Source organism: Ranitomeya imitator, chromosome 9 (assembly GCF_032444005.1).
Source record: "Ranitomeya imitator isolate aRanImi1 chromosome 9, aRanImi1.pri, whole genome shotgun sequence".
Lineage (NCBI taxonomy): Eukaryota > Metazoa > Chordata > Amphibia > Anura > Dendrobatidae > Ranitomeya > Ranitomeya imitator.
In genome coordinates, this window is record NC_091290.1 from 5,437,442 (window position 1) to 5,453,244 (window position 15,803).

The following is a 15,803-nucleotide window of genomic DNA, read 5'->3' on the forward strand; positions in this document are numbered from 1 at the left end:
TGTATGACATGGTAGCTTTATTAGTACAGTATAGTGCCATTATGTGTATGACCTGGTAGGTTTATTAGTACAGTATAGTGTCATTATGTGTATGACATGGTAGCTTTATTAGTACAGTACAGTGCCATTATGTGTATGACGTGGTAGCTTTATTAGTACAGTATAGTGCCATTATGTGTATGACCTGGTAGCTTTATTAGTACAGTATAATGCCATTATGTGTATGACCTGGTAGGTTTATTAGTACAGTATAGTGCCATTATGTGTATGACATGGTAGCTTTATTAGTACAGTATAGTGCCATTATGTGTATGACATGGTAGCTTTATTAGTACAGTATAATGCCATTATGTGTATGACCTGGTAGGTTTATTAGTACAGTATAGTGCCATTATGTGTATGACCTGGTAGCTTTATTAGTACAGTATAGTGCCATTATGTGTATGACATGGTAGCTTTATTAGTACAGTATAGTGCCATTATGTGTATGACATGGTAGCTTTATTAGTACAGTATAGTGCCATTATGTGTATGACATGGCAGCTTTATTAGTACAGTATAGTGCCATTATGTGTATGACATGGTAGCTTTATTAGTACAGTATAATGCCATTATGTGTATGACCTGGTAGGTTTATTAGTACAGTATAGTGTCATTATGTGTATGACATGGTAGCTTTATTAGTACAGTATAATGCCATTATGTGTATGACATGGTAGCTTTATTAGTACAGTATAGTGCCATTATGTGTATGACCTGGTAGCTTTATTAGTACAGTATAGTGCCATTATGTGTATGACATGGTAGCTTTATTAGTACAGTATAGTGCCATTATGTGTATGACATGGTAGCTTTATTAGTACAGTATAGTGCCATTATGTGTATGACATGGTAGCTTTATTAGTACAGTATAATGCCATTATGTGTATGACCTGGTAGGTTTATTAGTACAGTATAGTGTCATTATGTGTATGACATGGTAGCTTTATTAGTACAGTATAGTGCCATTATGTGTATGACATGGTAGCTTTATTAGTACAGTATAATGCCATTATGTGTATGACATGGTAGCTTTATTAGTACAGTATAGTGCCATTATGTGTATGACATGGTAGCTTTATTAGTACAGTATAGTGCCATTATGTGTATGACATGGTAGCTTTATTAGTACAGTATAGTGCCATTATGTGTATGACATGGTAGCTTTATTAGTACAGTATAATGCCATTATGTGTATGACCTGGTAGGTTTATTAGTACAGTATAGTGTCATTATGTGTATGACATGGTAGCTTTATTAGTACAGTATAGTGCCATTATGTGTATGACATGGTAGCTTTATTAGTACAGTATAATGCCATTATGTGTATGACATGGTAGCTTTATTAGTACAGTATAGTGCCATTATGTGTATGACATGGTAGCTTTATTAGTACAGTATAGTGCCATTATGTGTATGACATGGTAGCTTTATTAGTACAGTATAGTGCCATTATGTGTATGACATGGTAGCTTTATTAGTACAGTATAATGCCATTATGTGTATGACATGGTAGCTTTATTAGTACAGTATAGTGCCATTATGTGTATGACATGGTAGCTTTATTAGTACAGTATAGTGCCATTATGTGTATGACATGGTAGCTTTATTAGTACAGTATAATGCCATTATGTGTATGACCTGGTAGGTTTATTAGTACAGTATAGTGTCATTATGTGTATGACATGGTAGCTTTATTAGTACAGTATAGTGCCATTATGTGTATGACGTGGTAGCTTTATTAGTACAGTATAATGCCATTATGTGTATGACATGGTAGCTTTATTAGTACAGTATAGTGCCATTATGTGTATGACATGGTAGCTTTATTAGTACAGTATAGTGCCATTATGTGTATGACATGGTAGCTTTATTAGTACAGTATAATGCCATTATGTGTATGACATGGTAGCTTTATTAGTACAGTATAGTGCCATTATGTGTATGACATGGTAGCTTTATTAGTACAGTATAGTGCCATTATGTGTATGACATGGTAGCTTTATTAGTACAGTATAGTGCCATTATGTGTATGACATGGTAGCTTTATTAGTACAGTATAGTGTCATTATGTGTATGACCTGGTAGGTTTATTAGTACAGTATAGTGTCATTATGTGTATGACATGGTAGCTTTATTAGTACAGTATAGTGCCATTATGTGTATGACATGGTAGCTTTATTAGTACAGTATGGTGCCATTATGTGTATGACCTGGTAGGTTTATTAGTACAGTATAGTGTCATTATGTGTATGACCTGGTAGCTTTATTAGTACAGTATAGTGTCATTATGTGTATGACCTGGTAGGTTTATTAGTACAGTATAGTGTCATTATGTGTATGACATGGTAGCTTTATTAGTACAGTATAGTGTCATTATGTGTATGACATGGTAGCTTTATTAGTACAGTATAGTGCCATTATGTGTATGACATGGTAGCTTTATTAGTACAGTATAGTGTCATTATGTGTATGACCTGGTAGGTTTATTAGTACAGTATAGTGTCATTATGTGTATGACATGGTAGCTTTATTAGTACAGTATAGTGTCATTATGTGTATGACATGGTAGCTTTATTAGTACAGTATAGTGCCATTATGTGTATGACATGGTAGCTTTATTAGTACAGTATAGTGCCATTATGTGTATGACATGGTAGCTTTATTAGTACAGTATAATGCCATTATGTGTATGACCTGGTAGGTTTATTAGTACAGTATAGTGTCATTATGTGTATGACATGGTAGCTTTATTAGTACAGTACAGTGCCATTATGTGTATGACGTGGTAGCTTTATTAGTACAGTATAGTGCCATTATGTGTATGACCTGGTAGCTTTATTAGTACAGTATAATGCCATTATGTGTATGACCTGGTAGGTTTATTAGTACAGTATAGTGCCATTATGTGTATGACATGGTAGCTTTATTAGTACAGTATAGTGCCATTATGTGTATGACATGGTAGCTTTATTAGTACAGTATAATGCCATTATGTGTATGACCTGGTAGGTTTATTAGTACAGTATAGTGTCATTATGTGTATGACATGGTAGCTTTATTAGTACAGTATAATGCCATTATGTGTATGACCTGGTAGCTTTATTAGTACAGTATAGTGCCATTATGTGTATGACATGGTAGCTTTATTAGTACAGTATAGTGCCATTATGTGTATGACATGGTAGCTTTATTAGTACAGTATAGTGCCATTATGTGTATGACATGGTAGCTTTATTAGTACAGTATAGTGCCATTATGTGTATGACATGGTAGCTTTATTAGTACAGTATAATGCCATTATGTGTATGACCTGGTAGCTTTATTGGTACAGTATAGTGTCATTATGTGTATGACATGGTAGCTTTATTAGTACAGTATAGTGTCATTATGTGTATGACCTGGTAGCTTTATTGGTACAGTATAGTGTCATTATGTGTATGACCTGGTAGCTTTATTAGTACAGTATAGTGTCATTATGTGTATGACCTGGTAGCTTTATTGGTACAGTATAGTGTCATTATGTGTATGACCTGGTAGCTTTATTAGTACAGTATAGTGCCATTATGTGCATGACGTGGTAGCTTTATTAGTACAGTATAGTGCCATTATGTGTATGACATGGTAGCTTTATTAGTACAGTATAGTGCCATTATGTGTATGACATGGTAGCATTATTAGTACAGTATAGTGCCATTATGTGTATGACATGGTAGCTTTATTAGTACAGTATAATGCCATTATGTGTATGACCTGGTAGGTTTATTAGTACAGTATAGTGTCATTATGTGTATGACATGGTAGCTTTATTAGTACAGTATAGTGTCATTATGTGTATGACCTGGTAGCTTTATTAGTACAGTATAGTGCCATTATGTGTATGACATGGTAGCTTTATTAGTACAGTATAGTGCCATTATGTGTATGACATGGTAGCTTTATTAGTACAGTATAGTGTCATTATGTGTATGACCTGGTAGCTTTATTAGTACAGTATAGTGCCATTATGTGTATGACATGGTAGCTTTATTAGTACAGTATAGTGCCATTATGTGTATGACATGGTAGCTTTATTAGTACAGTATAGTGCCATTATGTGTATGACGTGGTAGCTTTATTAGTACAGTATAGTGCCATTATGTGCATGACGTGGTAGCTTTATTAGTACAGTATAGTGCCATTATGTGTATGACGTGGTAGCTTTATTAGTACAGTATAGTGCCATTATGTGTATGACGTGATAGCTTTATTAGTACAGTATAGTGCCATTATGTGTATGACATGGTAGCCCCTGCCTGTACATCCCAAGCACGAGCGCCCCTGCCTGTACATCCCAAGCACGAGCGCCCCTGCCTGTACATCCCAAGCACGAGAGCCCCTGCCTGTACATCCCAAGCACGAGAGCCCCTGCCTGTACATCCCGAGCACGAGAGCCCCTGCCTGTACATCCCAAGCACGAGAGCCCCTGCCTGTACATCCCAAGCACGAGAGCCCCTGCCTGTACATCCCAAGCACGAGCGCCCCTGCCTGTACATCCCGAGCACGAGCGCCCCTGCCTGTACATCCCAAGCACGAGCGCCCCTGCCTGTACATCCCAAGCACGAGAGCCCCTGCCTGTACATCACGAGCACTTTGGTGTGGGAGGAAAATGAGGGACTTTCCACAGGAAAGAAAACAGATAAAAGTATAAAGTTTTATGAGGCTAAAAGAGCCACTTCTAATTGCAGGAGAAAACATATAAAAGCCTTACATAATGGTGAGTAAGTAGCAAAGAGGATCTCAGGGGAGAAGACAAAGGTGCAAACTTCTGACAAAGTAAACATTCTAACCCTAAACCTGAGCTACATTTTATAAACCACGCCCAGCTTACAATAGACTCCGCCCTTGTACAGATAAGCCACACCCCTCTGAATAATAATGGTGGGCACTTTAAGAACACTTTTATATTGCATCTTGTGTGAATTCCTGTAGCAGACGAAGAGGACAGTAATTATAGAGCGGGATGTGATAATCATCGTAATGATATGATAATTTGTCAGGCTGAGGAAAGGCTTCATGTAATGCAGTAACACCATAAACATGATGAATGGGATTAACGCGTTTCACAACCTGACGTTCCCTGCGGTAATGAGCCGCGCACATTTACACAAGGTGAATCGCAAGAATCGCAGGTTCTCATATAAAAAAAGAAGAGGAAATCGAGACGACGGCTTCAATTACTGCATCTATTAGCACATTGTGACCGCAGGGCGAGGAGCGGCACACCGGGCGTAAGAGGGATGATAACATGGAATAAGCTGCCAGAAATTACACAAGAGCTGTTGAGGGCTCCTTCTATAGCAGTTATAATTCCTGTAATCCGGAATGTTACGGCCCAGATCCAGATAATCCAGGATGAGACATCACTGCGGCATCAGCGCCCACCACAGTTCTGTATATATCAGCGTCTGGTCACTGGGAATATACAGTTACATCTGAGAGTTTCCGAATCATCAGAGGTTTACTATACACGGCCCTGCACACGTCCTGCCCCCATCTGTAGCCACCATATACTCCTGGATATATGGATACAGCAGGACGCCGGCCCCAGGATGGAGGCCACCAAGCACTGGGCACCAGGGCCATGTCCACCACTAATCCTTCCATACATCCATGCACATCATGGCCGTGTCATCAGGAATTACGGAGCATTGTAGCAATATGTACTAGCACCTATTATTTATGTGTATGAGATGGTGATATTATTTATTAGAAGTGTATGATGGTACTATGTATGAGGAGGTGGCATTATGTACATGACATGTCAGCGTCATTCTCCCGTACCCCCAGTGTCAGCGTCATTCTCCCGTACCCCCAGTGTCAGCGTAATTCTCCCGTATCCCCAGTGTCAGCGTAATTCTCCCGTATCCCCAGTGTCAGTGTAATTCTCCCGTATCCCCAGTGTCAGCGTAATTCTCCCGTATCCCCAGTGTCAGCGTAATTCTCCCGTATCCCCAGTGTCAGCATCATTCTCCCGTACCCTCAGTGTCAGCGTAATTCTCCCGTATCCCCAGTGTCAGCGTCATTCTCCCGTATCCCCAGTGTCAGCGTAATTCTCCCGTATCCCCAGTGTCAGCATCATTCTCCCGTATCCCCAGTGTCAGCGTCATTCTCCCGTACCCCCAGTGTCAGCATCATTCTCCCGTACCCCCCAGTGTCAGCATCATTCTCCCGTATCCCCAGTGTCAGCGTCATTCTCCCGTATCCCCAGTGTCAGCGTAATTCTCCCGTATCCCCAGTGTCAGCGTAATTCTCCCGTATCCTCAGTGTCAGCGTAATTCTCCCGTATCCCCAGTGTCAGCGTCATTCTCCCGTATCCCCAGTGTCAGCGTCATTCTCCCGTATCCCCAGTGTCAGCATCATTCTCCCGTACCCCCAGTGTCAGCATCATTCTCCCGTATCCCCAGTGTCAGCGTCATTCTCCTGTATCCCCAGTGTCAGCATCATTCTCCCGTACCCCCAGTGTCAGAATCATTCTCCCGTACGAGTGTCAGCGTCATTCTCTCGTACCCCCAGTGTCAGCGTCATTCTCCCGTTCCCCCAGTGTCAGCGTCATTCTCCCGTATCCCCAGTGTCAGCATCATTCTCCCGTACCCTCAGTGTCAGCGTCATTCTCCCGTACCCTCAGTGTCAGCGTCATTCTCCCGTACCCTCAGTGTCAGCGTCATTCTCCCGTACCCCCAGTGTCAGAATCATTCTCCCGTACGAGTGTCAGCGTCATTCTCTCGTACCCCCAGTGTCAAGCATCATTTTCCCGTACCCCCAGTGTCAGCGTCATTGTCCCGTACCCCCAGTGTCAGCATCATTCTCCCGTACCCCCGGTGTCAGCGTCATTCTCTCGTATCCCCGGTGTCAGCATCATTCTCCCGTACCCTCAGTGTCAGCGTAATTCTCCCGTATCCCCAGTGTCAGCGTCATTCTCCCGTATCCCCAGTGTCAGCGTCATTCTCCCGTACCCCCAGTGTCAGCATCATTCTCCCGTATCCCCCAGTGTCAGCATCATTCTCCCGTATCCCCAGTGTCAGCGTCATTCTCCCGTTCCCCCAGTGTCAGCGTCATTCTCCCGTATCCCTAGTGTCAGCATCATTCTCCCGTACCCTCAGTGTCAGCGTCATTCTCCCGTACCCTCAGTGTCAGCGTCATTCTCCCGTACCCTCAGTGTCAGCGTCATTCTCCCGTACCCCCAGTGTCAGCGTCATTCTCCCATACCCCCAGTGTCAGCGTCATTCTCCCATACCCCCAGTGTCAGCGCCATTCTCCCGTATCCCCAGTGTCAGCGTCATTCTCCCGTATCCCCAGTGTCAGAATCATTCTCCCGTACGAGTGTCAGCGTCATTCTCTCGTACCCCCTGTGTCAAGCGTCATTTTCCCGTACCCCCAGTGTCAGCGTCATTGTCCCGTACCCCCAGTGTCAGCATCATTCTCCCATACCCCCAGTGTCAGCGTCATTCTCTCGTATCCCCGGTGTCAGCGTCATTCTCTCGTACCCCCAGTGTCAGCGTCATTCTCCCGTACCCCCAGTGTCAGCGTCATTCTCCCGTACCCCGTATCAGCGTCATTCTCCCGTACCCCCAGTGTCAGCATCATTCTCCCGTATCCCCCAGTGTCAGCATCATTCTCCCGTATCCCCAGTGTCAGCGTCATTCTCCCGTTCCCCCAGTGTCAGCGTCATTCTCCCGTATCCCCAGTGTCAGCATCATTCTCCCGTACCCTCAGTGTCAGCGTCATTCTCCCGTACCCTCAGTGTCAGCGTCATTCTCCCGTACCCTCAGTGTCAGCGTCATTCTCCCGTACCCCCAGTGTCAGCGTCATTCTCCCATACCCCCAGTGTCAGCGTCATTCTCCCATACCCCCAGTGTTAGCGCCATTCTCCCGTATCCCCAGTGTCAGCGTCATTCTCCCGTATCCCCAGTGTCAGAATCATTCTCCCGTACGAGTGTCAGCGTCATTCTCTCGTACCCCCAGTGTCAAGCGTCATTTTCCCGTACCCCCAGTGTCAGCGTCATTGTCCCGTACCCCCAGTGTCAGCATCATTCTCCCATACCCCCAGTGTCAGCGTCATTCTCTCGTATCCCCGGTGTCAGCGTCATTCTCTCGTACCCCCAGTGTCAGCGTCATTCTCCCGTACCCCCAGTGTCAGCGTCATTCTCCCGTACCCCGTATCAGCGTCATTCTCCCGTATCCCCAGTGTCAGCATCATTTTCCCGTACCCCCAGTGTCAGCGTCATTCTCCCGTACTCCCAGTGTCAGCATCATTTTCCCGTACCCCGTGTCAGCGTCATTCTCTCGTATCCCCAGTGTCAGCGTCATTCTCCCGTATCCCCAGTGTCAGAATCATTCTCCCGTAGGAGTGTCCGCGTCATTCTCTCGTTCCCTGTGTCAGCGTCATTATCCTGTACCAAATGTCATCAACATACACCCAGCCTGTCAGAGTCATTATCTCGTACCCCGAGTGTCAGCGTCAGTATTCTGTACTCAGAGTGTCATAGTCCTACACCCGAGTATCATAGTACTACACCCCGAGTGTCAGCGTCATAGTTCTTCACCCCAAGTGTCATAGTCATACAGCTCGAGTGTCAGCGTCATGGTCCTGCACCCCGAGTGTCAGTGTCATAGTCCTGCACCCCGAGTGTCAGTGTCATGGTCCTGCACCCCGGGTGTCAGTGTCATGGTCCTGCACCCCGAGTGTCAGTGTCATGGTCCTGCACCCCGAGTGTCAGTGTCATGGTCCTGCACCCCGAGTGTCAGTGTCATGGTCCTGCACCCCGAGTGTCAGTGTCATGGTCCTGCACCCCGAGTGTCATAGTTCTACACCCCAAGTGTCAGCTTCATGGTCCTGCACCCCGAGTGTTAGCGTCATAGTTCTACACCCCAAGTGTCAGTCCTACACCCCAAGTGTCAGCGTCAAGGTCCTGCACCCCGAGTGTCAGTGTCATAGTCCTACACCTCGAGTGTCAGTGTAATGGTCCTGCACCCCGAGTGTCAGTGTCATGGTCCTGCACCCCGAGTGTCAGTGTCATGGTCCTGCACCCCGAGTGTCAGTGTCATGGTTCTGCACCCCGAGTGTCAGTGTCATAGTCCTACACCTCGAGTGTCAGTGTAATGGTCCTGCACCCCGAGTGTCAGTGTCATGGTCCTGCACCCCGAGAGTCAGTGTCATGGTCCTGCACCCCGAGTGTCAGTGTCATGGTCCTGCACCCCGAGTGTTAGTGTCATGGTCCTGCACCCCGAGTGTCAGTGTCATGGTCCTGCACCCCGAGTGTCAGTGTCATGGTCCTGCACCCCGAGTGTCAGTGTCATGGTCCTGCACCCCGAGTGTCAGTGTCATGGTCCTGCACCCCGAGGGTCAGTGTCATGGTCCTGCACCCCGAGTGTCAGTGTCATGGTCCTGCACCCCGAGTGTCAGTGTCATGGTCCTGCACCCCGAGTGTCAGTGTCATGGTCCTGCACCCCGAGTGTCAGTGTCATGGTCCTGCACCCCGAGTGTCAGTGTCATGGTCCTGCACCCCGAGTGTCATAGTTCTACACCCCAAGTGTCAGCTTCATGGTCCTGCACCCCGAGTGTCAGCGTCATAGTTCTACACCCCAAGTGTCAGTCCTACACCCCAAGTGTCAGCGTCAAGGTCCTGCACCCCGAGTGTCAGTGTCATAGTCCTACACCTCGAGCGTCAGTGTAATGGTCCTGCACCCCGAGTGTCAGTGTCATGGTCAAGCACCCCGAGTGTCAGTGTCATGGTCAAGCACCCCGAGTGTCAGTGTCATAGTTCTGCACCCCAAGTGTCAGTCCTACACCCCAAGTGTCAGCGTCATGGCCCTGCACCCCGAATGTCAGTGTCATAGTTCTACACCCCAAGATTCATAATCCTACACCTCGAGTGTCAGTGTCATGGTCCTGCACCCCAAGTGTCAGTGTCATAGTCCTACACCCTGAGTGTCAGCGTCATGGTCCTGCACCCCGAGTGTCAGTGTCATGGTCCTGCACCCCGAATGTCAGTGTCATAGTCCTACACCTTGAGTGTCAGCGTCATGGTCCTACATCCCAAGTGTCAGTGTCATAGTCCTACACCTCGAGTGTCAGTGTCTTGGTACTACACCTCGAGTGTCAGTGTCTTGGTCCTACACCCTGAGTGTCAGCGTCATAGTCCAACACCCCAAGTGTCAGCGTCATAGTCCAACACCCCAAGTGTCAGCGTCATGGTCATGCACCCCGAGTGTCAGTGTCATAGTCCTACACCCTGAGTGTCAGCGTCATGGTCCTGCACCCCGAGTGTCAGTGTCATGGTCCTGCACCCCGAGTGTCAGTGTCATGGTCCTGCACCCCGAGTGTCAGTGTCATGGTCATGCACCCCGAGTGTCAGTGTCATAGTCCTACACCCTGAGTGTCAGCGTCATGGTCCTGCACCCCGAGTGTCAGTGTCATGGTCCTGCACCCCGAGTGTCAGTGTCATGGTCCTGCACCCCGAGTGTCAGTGTCATAGTCCTACACCCTGAGTGTCAGTGTCATGGTCCAGCATACATTTTCTCCAGCTCATCTCTTACCGTTCCAGAGACTCCCGCGGTATCCTACAGCCGGCAGCAGTTTGGGGGATGGCTGCGTTCTTGTTGGCAGTCATGGTCATTTCTGCTCTCTGTGGAGCACAGAACCTGGGACAGAAAGAGACAGGGGAGTTACAAATCTGCTCGTCAGCTGATCGCACGCCGCCATCACTCCAGGGCAGTCGCACAAGAGAAATCTGCATGACTGGGACGCTGCTTTTCTGTATTTATATTAATGACTCCTAAAAGATGAGAATATCCGGGGTGCAGCGATATATGGGGACCCAGAGACTGTAACTGATGAAAGGGTTTATCATCCATAGTAACCTCTGCGAGGATCACAAGTGACAACGCTGCACTGGATCCTACAACAGCCGGAATCATCAGGACTGAACTTTATGTCGGTGGAAGTTCCGCTACGACCGGAGGTCACATTAACAGCAGACGCTCCAATGACAGAAATACAGTATGCAATCCCAGCACTCCCATCATCTCTGAGACCCAGTAACATCCCCCTGTGTGGTCACAGCTTCGATAAAACCTGGAGAAATCTCTAGACCCCACTAAAGGTACCGTCACACTGAACGATATCGCTAGCGATCCGTGACGTTGCAGCGTCCTGGCTAGCGATATCGTTCAGTTTGTCACGCAGCAGCGATCAGAATTCTGCTGTGATGTCGTTGGTCGGGGCTAGAGGGCCAGAACTTTATTTCGTCGCTGGATCTCCCGCAGACATCGCTAAATCGGCGTGTGTGACGCCGATTCAGCGATGTCTTCACTGGTAACCAGGGTAAACATCGGGTTACTACTAAGCACAGGGCCGCGCTTAGTAACCCGATGTTTACCCTGGTTACCAGCGTAAACGTAAAAAAAAACAAAAAAAACCACTACATACTTACATTCCGGTGTCTGTCCCCCGGTGCTGTGCTTTCCTGCACTGGCTGTGAGCGCCGGCCGGCCGTAAAGCACAGCGGTGACGTGACCGCTCTGCTTTACGGCTGGCCGGCGCTGACAGTGCAGAGAAGCACAGCGCCGGAGGACAGACACCGGAATGTAAGTATGTAGTGTTTGTTTTCTTTTACGTTTACGCTGGTAACCAGGGTAAACATCGGGTTACTAAGCGCGGCCCTGCGCTTAGTAACCCGATGTTTACCCTGGTTACCAGGGGACTGGCATTGTTGGTCGCTGGAGAGCTGTCTGTGTGACAGCTCTCCAGCGACCACACAGCGACGCTTCAGCGATCGGGATCGTTGTCTAGATCGCTGCAGCGTCGCTTAATGTGACGGTACCTTAAAATGCGGCAGATAAAATCGATGACCATCACTGGGTGACATCTGCACAGAGCAGCGCAGCCAACAGATCAATGTCCAGCGTCTCCTGATAGCAATCTATGAATACATGCAATTAGGAAAACATTCCTTACTGACATCTATAGAATGAGCAGCCCACTTATGTCAGCAATTAGTGAGGGGCTCTACAGCAGGAAATGAATAATTCTATACACCTATATCATTGCCTGACCTTACATTCATATAATATTGTCCGCCAGCTGCCACAAATAGAGGGAGCTCAAGAGCTTAATGTATACAAATTTATTACGAAGTTCAATATATTGATGGTATACAGGGAGCTCCCCCTAGTGGTGACTGCAGACAGGATCTTATCATGTATCTCTGTATACAGGGAGCTCCCCCTAGTGGTGACTGCAGACAGGATCTTATCACGTATCTCTGTATACAGGGAGCTCCCCCTAGTGGTGGCTGCAGTCAGGATCTTATCATGTATCTCTGTATACAGGAAGCTCCCCCTAGTGGTGGCTGCAGACAGGATCTTATCATGTATCTCTGTATACAGGGAGCTCCCCCTAGTGGTGGCTGCAGACAGGATCTTATCATGTATCTCTGTATACAGGGAGCTCCTCCTAGTGGTGACTGCAGACAGGATCTTATCATGTATCCCTGTATACAGGGAGCTCCCCCTAGTGGTGACCGCAGACAGGATCTTATCATGTATCTCTGTATACAGGGAGCTCCCCCTAGTGGTGGCTGCAGAGAGGGTCTTATCATGTATCTCTGTATACAGGGAGCTCCTCCTAGTTGTGCCTGCAGACAGGATCTTATGTATCTCTGTATACAGGGAGCTCCCCCTAGTGGTGGCTGCAGAGAGGGTCTTATCATGTATCTCTGTATACAGGGAGCTCCCCCTAGTGGTGACTGCAGACAGGATCTTATCATATATCTCTGTATACAGGGTGCTCCCCCTAGTGGTGACTGCAGACAGGATCTTATCATGTATCTCTGTATACAGGGAGCTTCCCCTAGTGGTGACTGCAGACAGGATCTTATCATGTATCTCTGTATACAGGGAGCTCCCCCTAGTGGTGGCTGCAGACAGGATCTTATCATGTATCTCTGTATACAGGGAGCTCCCCCTAGTGGTGACTGCAGACAGGATCTTATCATGTATCTCTGTATACAGGGAGCTCCCCCTAGTGGTGGGTGCAGACAGGATCTTATCATGTAACATAGTAACATAGTAACATAGTTAGTAAGGCCGAAAAAAGACATTTGTCCATCCAGTTCAGCCTATATTCCATCATAATAAATACCCAGATCTACGTCCTTCTACAGAACCTAATAATTGTATGTATCTCTGTATACAGGGAGCTCCCCCTAGTGGTGACTGCAGACAGGATCTTATCATGTATCTCTGTATACAGGGAGCTCCCCCTAGTGGTGGCTGCAGACAGGATCTTATGTAGCTCCGTGTACAGGGAGCTCCCCCTAGTGGTGGCTGCAGAGAGGGTCTTATCATGCATCTCTGTATACAGGGAGCTCCTCCTAGTTGTGCCTGCAGACAGGATCTTATCATGTATCTCTGTATACAGGGAGCTCCCCCTAGTGGTGGCTGCAGAGAGGGTCTTATCATGTATCTCTGTATACAGGGAGCTCCCCCTAGTGGTGGCTGCAGACAGGATCTTATCATGTATCTCTGTATACAGGGAGCTCCCCCTAGCGGTGGCTGCAGACAGGATCTTATCTTGTATCTCTGTATACAGGGTGCTCCCCCTAGTGGTGGCTGCAGACAGGATCTTATCATGTATCTCTGTATACAGGGTGCTCCCCCTAGTGGTGGCTGCAGACAGGATCTTATCTTGTATCTCTGTATACAGGGTGCTCCCCCTAGTGGTGGCTGCAGACAGGATCTTATCTTGTATCTCTGTATACAGGGTGCTCCCCCTAGTGGTGGCTGCAGACAGGATCTTATCATGTATCTCTGTATACAGGGAGCTCCCCCTAGAGGTGGCTGCAGACAGGATCTTATCATGTATCTCTGTATACAGGGAGCTCCCCCTAGTGGTGGCTGCAGACAGGGTCTTATCATATATCTCTGTATACAGGGAGCTCCCCCTAGTGGTGACTGCAGACAGGATCTTATCATATATCTCTGTATACAGGGAGCTCCCCCTAGTGGTGGCTGCAGACAGGATCTTATCATATATCTCTGTATACAGGGTGCTCCCCCTAGTGGTGACTGCAGACAGGATCTTATCATATATCTCTGCATACAGGGAGCTCCCCCTAGTGGTGACTGCAGATAGGATCTTATCATCTATCTCTGTATACAGGGAGCTCCCCCTAGTGGTGGCTGCAGACAGGATCTTATGTATCTCTGTATACAGGGAGCTCCCCCTAGTGGTGACTGCAGACAGAATCTTATCATGTATCTCTGTATAAAGGGAGCTCCCCCTAGTGGTGGCTGCAGACAGGATCTTATCATGTATCTCTGTATACAGGGTGCTCCCCCTAGTGGTGACTGCAGACAGGATCTTATCATGTATCTCTGTATACAGGGAGCTCCCCCTAGTGGTGGCTGCAGACAGGATCTTATCATGTATTTTTGTATACAGGGAGCTCCCCCTAGTGGTGGCTGCAGACATGATCTTATCATATATCTCTGTATACAGGGAGCTCCCCCTAGTGGTGGCTGCAGACAGGATCTTATCATGTATCTCTGTATACAGGGTGCTCCCCCTAGCGGTGGCTGCAGACAGGTTCTTATCATATATCTCTGTATACAGGGTGCTCCCCCTAGCGGTGGCTGCAGACAGGATCTTATCATATATCTCTGTATACAGGGAGCTCCCCCTAGTGGTGGCTGCAGACAGGATCTTATCATGTATCTCTGTATACAGGGAGCTCCCCCTAGTGGTGGCTGCAGACAGGATCTTATCATGTATCTCTGTATACAGGGAGCTGCAGACAGGATCTTATCATGTATCTTTGTATACAGGGAGCTCCCCCTAGTGGTGGCTGCAGACAGGATCTTATCATATATCTCTGTATACAGGGAGCTCCCCCTAGTGGTGGCTGCAGACAGGATCTTATCATGTATCTCTGTATACAGGGAGCTCCTCCTAGTTGTGCCTGCAGACAGGATCTTATGCATCTCTGTATACAGGGAGCTCCCCTTAGTTGTGCCTGCAGACAGGATCTTATGCATCTCTGTATACAGGGAGCTCCCCTTAGTTGTGCCTGCAGACAGGATCTTATGCATCTCTGTATACAGGGAGCTCCCCCTAGTGGTGACTGTAGACAGGATCTTATGTATCTCTGTGTGCAGGGAGCTCCCCCTAGTGGTGGCTGCAGACAGGATCTTATGTATCTCTGTATACAGGGAGCTCCTCCTAGTGGTGACTGCAGACAGGATCTTATCATGTATCTCTGTATACAGGGAGCTCCCCCTAGTGGTGACTGCAGACAGGATCTTATAATGTATCTCTGTATACAGGGAGCTCCTCCTAGTGGTGGCTGCAGACAGGATCTTCTCATACATCTATGTATACAGGGAGCTCCCCCTAGTGGTGGCTGCAGACAGGATCCTATCATGTATCTCTGTATACAGGGAGCTCTCCCTAGTGGTGACTGCAGACAGGATCTTATCATGTATCTCTGTATACAGGGAGCTCCCCTTAGTGGTGGCTGCAGACAGGATCTTATCATGTATCTCTGTATACAGGGAGCTCCCCTTAGTGGTGGCTGCAGACAGGATCTTATGTATCTCTGTATACAGGGAGCTCCCCCCAAGTGGTGACTGCAGACAGGATCTTATCATGTATCTCTGTATAGAGGGAGCTCCCCCTAGTGGTGGCTGCAGACAGGATCTTATCATGTATCTCTATATACAGG

General features: G+C 47.2%; 1 protein-coding gene across 4 annotated transcripts in view; it reads right to left on the reverse strand.

Moving 5' to 3' along the window:
* Window positions 1–15,803, reverse strand: part of DENND2B (DENN domain containing 2B) — a 267,720-nt gene that overhangs the window by 119,806 nt on the left and 132,111 nt on the right. For all 4 annotated transcript variants that reach the window (XM_069739238.1, XM_069739239.1, XM_069739237.1 and 1 more), the window contains one exon: window positions 10,618–10,722. In XM_069739238.1, the coding sequence (XP_069595339.1) occupies window positions 10,618–10,697 (80 nt within the window). In that variant the 5' untranslated portion in view covers window positions 10,698–10,722. The remainder of the gene's footprint in view (window positions 1–10,617; window positions 10,723–15,803) is intronic.